This window comes from Necator americanus, chromosome IV, assembly GCF_031761385.1.
Source record: "Necator americanus strain Aroian chromosome IV, whole genome shotgun sequence".
Classification (NCBI taxonomy): Eukaryota; Metazoa; Nematoda; class Chromadorea; order Rhabditida; family Ancylostomatidae; genus Necator; species Necator americanus.
This window is the reverse complement of record NC_087374.1, coordinates 4,008,143-4,021,517: the sequence shown is the minus strand read 5'-3', so window position 1 is coordinate 4,021,517 and position 13,375 is coordinate 4,008,143. Positions and strand designations below refer to the sequence as shown.

The following is a 13,375-nucleotide window of genomic DNA, read 5'->3' as shown; positions in this document are numbered from 1 at the left end:
CAGTTAATTCAACTCAAATAAGCTGCAGAAACACGTCAATCAGCACATTCGCAGACCCGTTGCCATTGTTATCACTCCGGTTCTTCCAACGATGTAATAAGTTACATCGTTGAAAGCATCGGTGCAGCCAAGTCTGTTTCACACGCTTTCTTTTCGTTTAGTAGCGGGAATTGAGCGTGACCAAGTTCACATTTGTGAACTACACTCCTATCCTCATCTGTAGAGATCTGTAGAAACCAATTCTGTGGTACTCTGCCTTTAAGACTGATAACTTGAACCGGAACCGCAGCTTCTGCGCGGTGGCTAGACAGAGCAGGGAAAAGTGTCTGACTTTCGACAGTCACTAAATTCGGCGCTACACGGAGATGGCTAAAATATGGCACCTTGGCCCGGAAATTTCAGGACGAGCTCTTTGCAAGAACTCCGCCAAGATCATCTGGCAAACAAACAGAAGGACAGGGGGTTAGTGAATCAAGTTGATGTCATCAACAGCTACCCTTTGAATGCTTGTAATTTTTATTGATCTGAACATGGCGCTGAAAGGAGCGAACATTGATTTTTCCCACTCCTCTTTTTAGAGGTTTGGAGTGGACTGATTCGAAAAGCTGCGGGGAAGAACATCTACGAGGAGAAGTCAAGGTTAACCTCATCTTATCATGGTTAATAAAATTCTCTGTAGTTACACCAGTCTTAATATCTCAGATTTATTCCCTATTCAAAAATTGGTAACATGCGGTCCCACATTTAAGATAAAGATAACATTTAAGATAAAGATAAATTTACTACCCCTAAGTGTTCTGTGAGACTTTTTGTTAACAGAGTTTGCTGAGGATTACTCAGTTGTCTGCAAAAATATCCATTATTAATAAATCTTTAGTATTTAAGAAAGTTGTTTACGGATTCCTTAAGCATATAAGTAATTAGAGAAGATAATTAGAGAAGAGTAATTAGAGAAGAAGTGGATTAATTTCTTCGCTTGTATTCACTAACGCATGTGTGCACTTCTTATTACTTTTTGCTGGTGTTTATTTATGGTACTTATTCCTTGTATACTCCATTCATTGACAGATGGATTCCCATGTAAAGAATAAATAAATGAATAAATAAATAAATAACCACTGCAAATAATAGAAATCTCCTACAGATAAAGATGTAAGGTAAGATAATTAAAGAGAAGAACAAGAAGTATGGATTTTTCTCTGAATATGACATAAATCTAAATGGAAAGCTGTAAATGAGAGGAGACACATGACGGAATGTGAAAAAAAAAAACATCTCCAGCGAATTTGAGGACTTCAAGGACAGAAAAAGAGTTACAGTTATGTATCACAAAGCCTACAAATTCAATAATAAACAACAACAGTTCTTTAAAACGACTTTTCATATTTTATGCGTTGCTTTTAATAAAACAGGTGACTGACGACCGCAAGGAGTGTAAGGCTGGCGTCGAATGTATTACTAAAGCAACGGCGATGCGCCATGATTCGATCGAAACAGGACAAAAGGGTGAGGACGGATGTGTCAGAAGGAAAGTATGTGAGAAAGAACGTACTTTGTTGCAGACTCATTCGGTTGATCGATCACATGGGACCCTTGATGAGTAATCTCATTCACAGAAGAATACATCTTAATGACAGCAATATATAACAACATATTCTCGTCTTCGAATCAGTAGAGGAGGAATCAGTATCAGTAGAGGATAAAGTGTCAATAGTAGGATGAGCCAACGCGTTCATCTCATTCGGTTGAAAACATTCGAGGACGAGAATATGTTGTTGTGGGTTCCTGTCATTGATATTATATTACTGCGAGAATGAGATTAGTCATTAAAAGTCCCATGTGCCGACTTTATTGTCAATATCAACCGTAGTAAAGGATAAAGTGTCAATAGTGAGATGTTCGTCCAGCACATTCATCTCAATTCGTAGTCGAAATTCATTCAGGAAATGGGACGGGTGTAGCCGAAGTCCTTAAGAGGAGGTGATTGCACGATCGATCAATGGTTTGAAATTGCCCTAGAGCCGATCAAACCGCTTCCCTTGAAAGCAGCATACTGCGAATCTGATCTGATGAGGAACTCCGCGGGAAAAGCTAGAGATGGGGTTGTAGATTGCGGGATCCGTGGTGGTTCCGCTCACCTCTCCCTAATCGTCCTGAAAAAAGGGCGTGGGAACCGCTTTAATTCCTACGAGGAACGTTAGAACGTTCCTCTATTTATACGTTCTGGTCCGCTTCTGCAAACTATTCATTTGTCTCGCTTGAATTCGGCAGTCGAGGAGAACTCACTGGCTTTACAACGATTAAGGAGAGATGAGTTAAATCACCCATGGTCCCACAATCTACAACCCCATCCCTAGCTTTTCCAGCGATTTCCCTAACTATGTCAGATTCGTGCTATGCTGCCTTTAAGAAGGAAGAAGGGAGTTGAAGGAACCAACTCAAAAAGCGTTCGTAATGGCTTTCACGGAAACTAGGATCGTGGGGGGACCCTTGCTAGCACCACTCATCGCTGGAGCGCGTGTTGGTCCCACCTCGATTCCAACCGCTCCGCTCCATTACGCTGCTTCGAGCGCACCCGCTTACGCAATTGCATCGAGCTTCATGTCGTTTTGATCCGGCTATACTCCAACACAATGTGACCTAAATTTCTACAACGAATGTACTGCGAACACAAAAGACCCGCGGAATCGCTACGTTGACAATTTTTTGCATTTGCTACTTGTTCACTTCGATAAAACAAAATAGGCAGCAAACATTTCGTCCGATGTATGCTAGAAATGACAACAACGACCAAAATTTCCGGCAGTTTTATCAAAACAGCCTTTTGCTCCTTACCGTCTCCCATATCCTGAACACCGCGCACGGAGTTCTCGGTGCGCTCCAGTGGCTGGCTGCACTGCGCCCGCGTTGCATGCTTAGATTGAGCAGCGCTGCGTGTTCATATTTTTGGTCGGGGAGACTCTTACTCGGCATGGAAACATCGTAAAATCTGACATTTTCTAGGATTTCTTCCTCCATATCTTGAGATTTCTTATGATTTGAAATGTGTGGATTGTGAGCATGGACAGTTCTAAGCAATTAAGTTGCACTTAATTCAATTAAGAGAAAAATTCGATGTATTTGAGGAGACGTCAGCCGTTGTAGTAGTTTTTCTGTTAAATTTGTTTTCATTGCTTCATTGGAATAAGATAACAATATTTCAGTGTTTCCGCCCTTGTTATCTATCGTTTTCTGAGGGCCGCTTTGCTGCTTGATAACAATCGTTTGAAGAATGAATCGGATGCGAACACGAGGAAAGGAACAGGATCCAGCGTTGAGCCCTTCATCACCTCTTCCCTCAGCATCTTCAAGTATCCCAAATCTTTCACCGTTAACATCACCGTGTCGAGACAGGTCAGTGGATCCTACTTGGTAAGATTTTAATTTCACTTTTTTTTTCTTAAAATGAATAAGGTATGTTCATTTTGTTCCATCTAAACTGGATCGTTAAGTTAGAGGCGAAACGATCCACTTTTTTTAACTTTACCCCCTATCTTGTTTCCTTGATATGTACATAGTTTCTGGAGCTGATTTCAACTAAAAGATCTGATGCATATACCTGACTAAAGGCTTTGCTCTGCAACTTAGTCGGCCCCGGATAGTTTTGATATTTTCACCCAATTGAAATTACAGTGTCGTTCTTTTTCTCTTGGTCGTGGATACAAAGCATGCGTAGTCTCGTAGCGCATCGACTGTAGGGGAACGGATGTTATATTCAATATCTGGGTTCAGAAATATTACATGTCCATGGCTTGATTTCTATTCTTTTATAAGCTGTCGTATAAGTAGTTTTTCTATCCAGAAAACCTCATCGATTTTGATCAGACTTTTTTTTCTGAGGTACTGAGGTATTTTATTTTGGTTTTCTTTCAATCTTATAATCCTGTACACAACTGCTCCCACAACTGTGTTTCAGTCTTCCATGCAAATTAATATATGTTCACCTTCCGTTCGACCAACACTCTCGCTTGGAAGTAAGAGCAGGGCAAACAGCTCGTGATGCGATTTCCAAACTTCTCAAGAAAAGAAACATAACTCCCCAACTGTGTCATGTGAACGTTTCCGAGGATCCAAGGAGCCTGCAGATCGACCTCAACGTGAGCTTTTTTTTTGTTGTTCTGAAATCAGACCTCCTAGCGGATGTTAAAGAGATGAGAGCAGAATCACAAAACGGAAAATAGACCGATTCAATATCGTTTACCAGTTCGTGCACTTGTTTTTATTCTTCTAATGGTTTACTTTTTAATTCATCTCTATGCAAGATAGTGTTTTTGCATGCATGGAGGTTGTAAAGCGACAAAAACGAAGAAGAAAGCTTGCCACATTTTTGGATGTAGGAAGAATGTGTCATAAGGCCGTAGCGAATGATAATTTTTGATACACTTGTCTATAATGCTTGCTTCGTTGTTTGAAAAAGTATCTGCAAAGCCGAAATGCAAAAAAAAAAATGCACGCTTTTCAGATTCTTTTCCCATACGGACATAAAATATACGGGAACCTCATTTGAAAGACTTCTATGTTCCCGTATGTTTTATAACAGGAGGATTGGTATTCTAACTGCATTATATATTTCAGAAACATTGTTAATCTAAGAACAATATTAGGAAAATATCGCGACATTTACAATGTGGAATGAAAGTACAGAACTGCTAAATAAAAGGAACAATTTTCTACAAACTGTAAAATGGAGCGGTGATGAGGAGCTGGAATTCGGAGCAATTCACAGCGAAAATAAATAGTAGACTGTAGAGTTTGTTGTATTGCATGTACAACTCCATTTAATGATAATTTCCTGCATCTCTCTGTCGTTGTAACACTATCAGATGTGTAAGAGCAGCATATTGCGCATAGAGTGAAGTGACGCGTTCAAACGTAGGTCGTAGGAAGTAGGCCCATTTCCCACGCTGTTTTTAAGGACGATTAGGGGAATTGAACGTGATCACTAATAATCGTAATCTACACCGCGAACTCTATATTGTCCCATAGAGACCCCAACTTCGTCAATTTTTGCCCTTGAAAAGAGAACGCGTCGAAACTTTTCTTTAACGTTCGTTATGAACTATCTTTGGAGGCATGAAAAAGCAAATAAGCCATAAGCCAATAAATGCGAGCATGAATAAGCTAATAAGTGATAAAACCGACCATAGACACTTTGCTGAGGAGTTAGCCTCAGCAAATCTTTGCTGTACGTCGACCTCGTGGCTGCCGTTGTTGCAGAGATCAAGAGGAGATCCCCTATTTTACACTTGTCATGATAAAGGGTTAACCCATAACTTGGGTACGAGGTAGAGTCGGAGGCAGTTAGCAAGGACAAGGTCAACGAAGACTTTTACCATAGCTGCGATAAGGAGGAGCCGTACTCTCCTCAGGTGAAGGGGGTACAGCGCAGGTGATGAGGATCCCTTTTCCAACCGTTTAAAAGTTGAGGGGTTGGAGCAATGGCTCTTAATATCTTATGTATGGCTTCTACGGAGTATGTTTATCTACTTAGATGTCGATGTTTATACGGCGCGTCATGGAAGAAGTTATAGGATGCCGAAATGGTGTGAATTCCAGCACACTTGCGTATGCAGATGAGTACGAAGCGGTGCGGTCGAGCTTGCGGTTGTTATTAAGGGATTTTGCCGCTAGTTCCGTTCACCTCTGCGGATCGGTTTACGCAACTGTTCCAAGCCTGAAGCTCTTTTGACTAGGATCTGATTAGTGACGTTGATAGGTGCATTATACCTTTGAATCAGATCCAGTCGAGGTCTCAGCTGGTCCATCACATGAACCTGAGACCTTATCAGCTCATCTAGCTGGCGGTCTCCCGCGAGTGGGCTTTGCGTCTGTTACGATTTACTCTAACGTTTTTTTAGTCCATATACCGTCATTTCTTCTTACAGTTACATCTGTGCACCGCTTTCATTATGTATTCTGGTGGCTCGCGACGGCAGAACATTCGTCTAGATTGGGAAGTGCGAATTCCTGCTAGGTGTCGTGGCTGATTTAGCTCTAAAAAATCTCTTAAGCGATCTATGAGTGAAAAATACTAGTCATTTTTCTGAGTAAAAGAGAGCCAGCCCTCATTTCCACTGCATAGTATAGTACTGGAAAACTTGAGTCAATCAAAAACGGAAGAGCTTGCTCTTTGATTTTTTAAATAAGACCATGAGCTGCTGGGCGGTGAAAACATTTGCAAAATCAAAAGAAATTAGTCGAATTGTCTCTTCTTCGACTCCCAGCCTCCTTCCCAGTTTTGGGATAGGTTGCTTGCTGACCTGCCTATTAAGTCAGCCAATGCAGTGGTGCGAATTTCTAGAACTTTTCCCTCAATCAAGTATTTCTTTGCATATCTGCAAGTATAGCAAAACACGTCTTCAAAAGTTTTTTCTTTCCAGTGTTATGAGAAAAAAATCCAATTTCAGGAGGATCTGGAATCAATCGCTGCTCGTTTGGAAAAGAATGAGCTCTGGGTGCACAGCGAGTATCTCGATACAGTTAGTTCAATCAAACACACTATCGTACGTAGGACTTTCATTCCTCCTGTCAACTGCGATGTTTGCAAGAACCCAATTTGGCTCGTTGTGAGTTTGCATCTAATCAATTCTTCTTGTATGTTTCAGGACTCGTATTCTGTTTTTCGCCCTTTCTTATTAGGTTTTCTTTCTTTTAAAGAGGGAGTGATTTAAAATGTCTACAAATCTCACTCACGCATTTGCAGTAAGATATTTTCTCTTGCAGTTCTTGTAACGATGCGTGGTGAAGTACCGGATACGTTCGTACTCAAGCTTTGTCCGTTTGTCTTCTTTCTTAATGATTTGCAATTTAAGGGTTACCGATGCGAGTTTTGTCAATTCAAATTCCACCAAAGGTGTTCGTCGTTTGCGCCACTTTACTGTGATTTAATTCAAACTGTGCCGCGAGATGAAGCTGTAAGTCATTCCTTTTCTTCGTAGTTTTCCTTTGCGCCCTCATTTAGAAAATATTTTCGTCCTACGCATGTTTGTTTTTAGCTTGCACAACGCCTCCTCGACCTGGTGTCAAGAATGGAAGGACAAGATGCAGAGGCTGCCGGGAGAGTAGTGACCCAGCTACAACCAAATCCTAGTCCAGCTCATACCCCTGAGGGAAGTCATGGTGACTTAACCCTCAAAAGGTGACTTTCTCATCTGCAATTAAAAAAATAGTTTGATGTGAAACCATCAACTAAATAAAGAGAAGTGCGCAAGTATTAAGGCGGTGCAAAAATTTAGATATAATCTAAGTAATCTTCAAATCCTACACATTTACTTCATAATTCATTAAACGTCAGCGTATACCTCCGCAGGATCTCACACTTGAAATAGATCTACCCCGCATTGACAATAATTTGAAAGTGCAATACATACTTGCGAAAATCTAACGTTCGAGTCACGGAATTCCACCAGTTATCAAAAGAAATTCGAAAAGTTCAGAAGCTTTCTGGCGTTCCAACGTAGAACTTCACTGTGTACTATGTTTCTTGCAGTCTGGACTCTTGAGCTTGGCTTGTTTAATAATATGCGCATAGGACAAGGTGCGCAAAAGCAAAATAGATGAATGAAATTCAGAGTGCTTATATAAATCCAATAAAATCGTTATTAAGCTATATAGCTTGCACAGTTTTGTGTCGGAGTTTATGCAAATGTTTGAATTTGGAGAATTAAATTCAGTCATGAAAAAATATAGACTTCGAAGTGTAGTTTATGAGTTTGTGCATATCTCTACTCAATTCCCCGTAATAATCCTGTAAAATGGTGTGGGAACAGCCTTAGTTCCTACGAGCTACGTTGGAACGCGCCCCTTTGTACACGCTCCGGTCTCTTGAGCAGCCTATCCATTAGTTTATACTTGAATAAGCTGGTTAAGAGACCTCATTGATCTTCGATTCGCTCGGTCGTGGACGCGGCACGCGCACAAGGATAGAACGTTCTCACGTACCTCGTACCAGCAACTCGTACCAACACGTACCGGTTCCTCACGCTGTTTCTCGGGACGATTTGAGCGAGGCCATAATCTACACCCCATTCTCTATATTTTAGTCCGTTGCTTTTAAGAATCTACTCGTATGTATAGAATATCGCACCCATAAATCAATATAATATAATATAATACAATTTATGCCCAATAATTATATCGATAAGTTGAGCTGATCGCAACCATTGTTTGTGTACCAGCCTTATATATTTTGTAACAAGTTCGTATAATGGATATTTTAGGGGTGGTGGTGTGAAACGACATCAACCTCCTGCAGCTAGCACCACCAAAGAGGGTGCTGGTCCTCTGGCTCCATATCCTCGTGATAGGTGAGATGTGGCTTTTTTTCAAAAAGATTCCCTGGCGTTTCTGCTTTTATCCTAACTCTTCAGGCATTTGTGTCTGTTAGGGGTTGGTAACTTGCATATATTTCATTTTTATGGAAAGTACAGCATTAAACTGACTTCAGGTCTTCTTCGGCTCCAAACATCAACGCAATCAATGACGAAGTTGTTTTGGAACACAACGTGGGTGAAATATTTTAAAATCCAATCACGTCAATCAATGCTCTGTGGAAACCCATATCACTGCGCTATAACCTCTCCAACGACTCACATATATCAATCAAATAGTCTCCAGTCTTCCCCTGTGATTTTGGCTCTATATATTCTGTCTCTGTAGAAAGTTTATAGATGCGGTTACATGGCTGTGCCCGTCACTAGCAATGGGTGACTATTGACACTGGTATAGATACACACAAACTTCGCAATCACATCTCTGAACTTCACTAAGAAACGAACCAGTTACGGAAGTGCCAGATCGTAACACGAAAAATTCTCAGATCTTTATTCATCATTTTACGTAGCATCATGCTGCTACCGTACTCTAATTTGCATAATCCATTACTAAACAAAATACAACTCGGTACACAGTTTCGATATCCCAAGTGCGGTTTTTATTTTCGTATGGGTGAAAGTTGTTCGTAAGTTGAAAGTTGAAGGAAAGAACGCCTGTACTTTAGACTGAGAACATAAAATGATGCTGTTTTTTTTTTCAGCAGCGCATTTTGGACGCCTTAGAAACGCAGCATCACGGTACGTACTTTTACCTCAATTGTTGTTTTTAACGTTAACCGAAAGTTTACAGCAGACGGTGATAATTCTTCGAGATCATTGAGAGGTGGCAAGCCTAGGCCACAATTCCAGAGCGGCCAACTAACAGGGGTCAATGTCACCGGAAGTGGAATAGGTGCTCGAAAAGCGTCCAATCGCCTACATCCACGTTCAGACACTTCTCCATTCGGCTCCAACTCTCCATCAAGTAGGATATTCTCATTTCCTTTCTAGTTGTTGGAGGAAAATTCTACGGAAACATTTGTGGTCGAAGGTTTAAGCGACTGCCAACGCTTTTGACTGCTGTTCCTTTTAAGGCACTTGCTCATCTCCTCCTGCAAATCAACTACACGCTGGTCAACTTCTACCACCTACTCTTCCGCTAACTCCTCCTCAGAGCGCTCCTCCACAAAAGGTCTCTATTATTTGCAAACAGAGTAGCGCATTTGCTTGAGAAGAATTCATTTGGTTTCTGGAGAGTCCATCTTTTTTTGTTGCAGTTTTCACCTGGATTCTTTCGAGGAAGGAGCCGTTCTCCTGGAGAACGTCTGGAGCCGCACAGGACACGCGCGCTGGCAAATAAATTTGCTCATGAGGATTGGGAGGTATGATTGTAGTTGTGCTTTTCGAAGATGCACCTTAGAAACGTTTTAAATTGACAATGGGCGAAAAGTGGGAAGGGCAACGATTAGAAAAAGCGGGCACTTATGTACTAGCTCGGTATATCTGGAGACGTGGATGGGTATGTTGAATACTTGATTCCCTCTTGCTTGGCTCTTCACAGGCGCAACGCTACGTTCTTTTTTTAAATGCATAAACGTGTATGTATCTCCCATGGTTTCAGATTGACGAAAAGCAAATTACTCTCCAGTGTAAGGTGGGATCAGGTTCTTTTGGTACCGTCTACCGTGGTGAGTACTTTGGGCTTGTTGCGGTGAAGAAACTAAACGTTGGCGAGCCCACTCTTCAACAACTTCAGGCTTTCAAGAATGAGGTAAGCTCCTGATTTTGCTACCAGTTCTTAACCTTGTAATGGCTGATCTCGTCCTTGTGGTTGCAGGTAGCAGTGTTGAAAAAGACACGTCATCTAAACGTGCTTCTTTTTATGGGATGGGTTCGTGAACCTTCGCTTGCCATTGTAACTCAATGGTGTGAAGGCAGTAGCTTGTACAAGCATATTCATGTTGTAGGTATGTTTCGGTGTAATTCATTGATTCAAGGTCTTATTTCTTATATGTTAGTATGGTAGTAAGGATATCGATTAGCTTCTATATATTTGACTGTTACATTTACAGTGATTTGGTAGCTGATTAGGGTTGTTCTTGTATCGTTCTTTGGTAATCGACATATAATTAGTAGTTTTGGTCGACTGAGTATGAATATTTTAGCCCAATAAATGCGCATATTATTTCAGAACCACGCGTGGAATTCGAGATGAGCACAATTCTCGACATTTTTAAACAAATAACATTGGGGATGAATTATCTCCATTCGAAAAATATCATACACAGGTATCTTTTTTCTGATAATATACACTGAAGTTCTTGGTGGTAGTTCGGTAAAAATTAAATTTGTATTAGTATGAGAGGTTAGTTCCATATGCCTCATTATTTGAGATATTGACACTTTTTTCCTCATAGCTGCAGTGGATATGATTCCAGTAAATGTTCATTACTTTAGTGATTTCTTATTCCAGAGATTTGAAAACCAACAACATTTTCCTTATGGACGATATGAGCACTGTCAAGATCGGTGACTTTGGATTAGCCACAGTAAAAACACGATGGAGTGGAGGACAACAAAGTCAGCAACCAACTGGTAGTATTCTGTGGATGGTGCGTTCTATATCTGACTCATATGTGAAGTAATCTACTCTCTGATGATTTAGGCACCGGAAGTCATTCGCATGCAAGATCCAAACCCTTACACTACACTTTCCGACGTGTATTCGTTTGGAGTGGTTATGTATGAGGTTCTTTCCAGCTCCTTACCCTATTCGAATATAAACAACAGAGATCAGATTCTGTTTATGGTAAGTTCGAAGTTTGGACCAACTACATAAAAGCTGAATGACTTGTATTCTGACAATAATGAGATTTTATGCTTGTTGTATAAGAACTGCAGCTTGTTAACGTTGACAATATCAGCGCATCTTTCGTTGCGTGTTGGATCAGCAGTCCAGGGTAAACACACTTCAAAGATGACCTCCAATGGGTGACTAAATGTTAACGCACATACTGCTAAATCTTTTTATACAACAACAAAAGAGAAAAAAATGGGACCTCGGTTTTTCTCTGATACCGAACGAATGATGAAATGAAAATGAAGACGTCCAAAATGGGTCGAAATGGAATTAATCGATGAACTTTTGCCAGTTGTACGAATAGTTAAATTCACCTATCGTCATTCCGTTATGTAAAGAGTTGTTTCTCCGAGTGCTGCCTTCAGAATAATTTGTACGTGTTTTCAAAACTATGTCACGATAATCTTTTTGATAAAAACTGCCGTTTATCTCAAAATTTAGAATGGGAATGGATAAAATTTTGGGTTAATCAAGAATACAGGTCAAGAATGTTGCTGCTTTTTCAGGTCGGTCGAGGTTATTTAAAACCAGATGTGACGAAAATTAGATCGGATACTCCGAAAACATTGATGACGCTTTACGAACGGTGTATTAAATTCAACAGAGATGAGAGACCCGAATTCAATGAGGTTTGTTTTTTATATCCGTTCAAAATTTCTATTTCTATGATGTGATATTACTTAGGTCCTCGATAAGCTTCGAGGGATTTCCCTTCCTAAATTAACGCGGTCGACTTCCGCTCCAAGCCTATACGGAGGTATCGTGGGATCAGTTGAACCTGTTAGTAGCTTCAATTCATATACAGCGAGAACGACTCATCACTTATGGGGATATCTTTAAAGGATGTCTTGGTAAGTCCATTCGGTCACTTCAAATCGAACAAATAGTTTTTTAAATTATAACTCTTCCATGTGGGGAAGAGAGAAACATTTCGAAAGGTTGTTCGTGATGTTGGGCATGATGCTGCTTTTAAATAGTACTCTTTCTAAAGTTTTAGAATTATTGTGGTCATGAGGATGTCGATTTTATAGGGAATGCATGTGATTATTAAGATTTTTGCAATCGGCAATAGTTTTTGTAACGAAATTCTCAGCAAACGCTTCTTTCAAGCAAAATCCAGTAGTGCTTGGGCCAGAAACCTTACGACATGAGCGAAAAACCAGTCAGTATTGAATTAGAACAAACGAATAGAGCAGACATAAAATAAAAGTGCTTGAAAGTTGCGCAAAGCAGGCTGCATGTAGTAAATTATGTTGAAAATTTTGCTTAACAAGAAAGCGTTAGCTTTAAATATGCTATGGATTAACCTCAAAGATTTACGAAGCTTCGGATCCTTTTTAAATCTAGTTTTTTTTTTTTTTGTTGAGAAGGGAGTTAATACCTATTGGAGATTCGATGGGTGAAATATGTCAGTCTGGAATTGTGAAAGTTCTGAAAATTTTGGAAAAGAAATGCGAGAATGTTGTTTATTTATGTTATATGTTTATATTTATTTTTATTTTTAGCAGGTGTTGGAGAACGCTACATACCAGCTTCTGGGTTTTTGCCAGTGTCTTTGATCGTTCTTGTTTGGTGACACTGTGATACTTTCTTGTTTATGATGGGTAACTTCCTTTCGTTTAATGTCATAGGATTCCTTTCTCAGTTTCACGCCGGTATAATTTGATTCGAAATGTGCATATATCTTGAGTAGAGCTAGTACGTATCTTTTATATGTGCTTAGTTTTTCTAAAGGCTTTTACTTGACTTTCTTGGAGAGTTCTATTGCATTTCTACATAAGCTAGGAATGGATTATCAATGTTTTACGTTTTTTTTTTTTTTTTTGGTGAAATCATTCACGTCTATTGTATTTGACGACTACCTGTAATAGTTGTATTTCTGTTCTTGTGCATAGTGTCATCGGCTGAGTAGCCGTTGTCATGTATGATCTTCATCAAAACAGTAGGTAGTAGGGATTTTTGTGCTGGTGCCCTCACAACAAAGGAACTGGTGATTCTTTTCAACTGTTTTGTACAGTATTATATTCATCGGGTAAAGTAAATTTATTCTGCTTGTGTTATTTTAGTTCATAGGAAAATGTTGTTTTCAAGTTATTTACAAATTGACCAGCTCACAGACACCTCACATATACCGCTTGTTATCTGCCACAGTTGAAGAACACAC

The 13,375-nt window shown here is 40.0% G+C and overlaps 1 protein-coding gene across 2 annotated transcripts; it reads left to right on the top strand.

The window, feature by feature from the left end:
• Nucleotides 1–3,271: 3,271 nt before the first annotated feature.
• RB195_000339 (uncharacterized protein) lies at nt 3,272–12,770 on the top strand (the record flags this gene model as incomplete). Of its 2 annotated transcripts, XM_064196614.1 has the most annotated exons (20): nt 3,272–3,393; nt 3,956–4,136; nt 6,447–6,605; nt 6,852–6,953; nt 7,035–7,177; nt 8,259–8,345; nt 8,486–8,543; nt 9,074–9,110; nt 9,163–9,336; nt 9,446–9,543; nt 9,629–9,733; nt 9,973–10,122; nt 10,189–10,318; nt 10,543–10,639; nt 10,825–10,963; nt 11,017–11,160; nt 11,718–11,840; nt 11,896–11,991; nt 12,054–12,062; nt 12,717–12,770. In XM_064196614.1, the coding sequence occupies 20 exons, from the start codon at nt 3,272–3,274 to the stop codon at nt 12,768–12,770; spliced, it is 2,208 nt and encodes a 735-aa protein (XP_064052494.1). The 2 variants fall into 2 exon arrangements, with proteins under 2 accessions (XP_064052494.1, XP_064052495.1); XM_064196613.1 differs by lacking the exons at nt 12,054–12,062; nt 12,717–12,770 and having other exon boundaries at nt 11,896–12,051.
• Nucleotides 12,771–13,375: the final 605 nt, after the last annotated feature.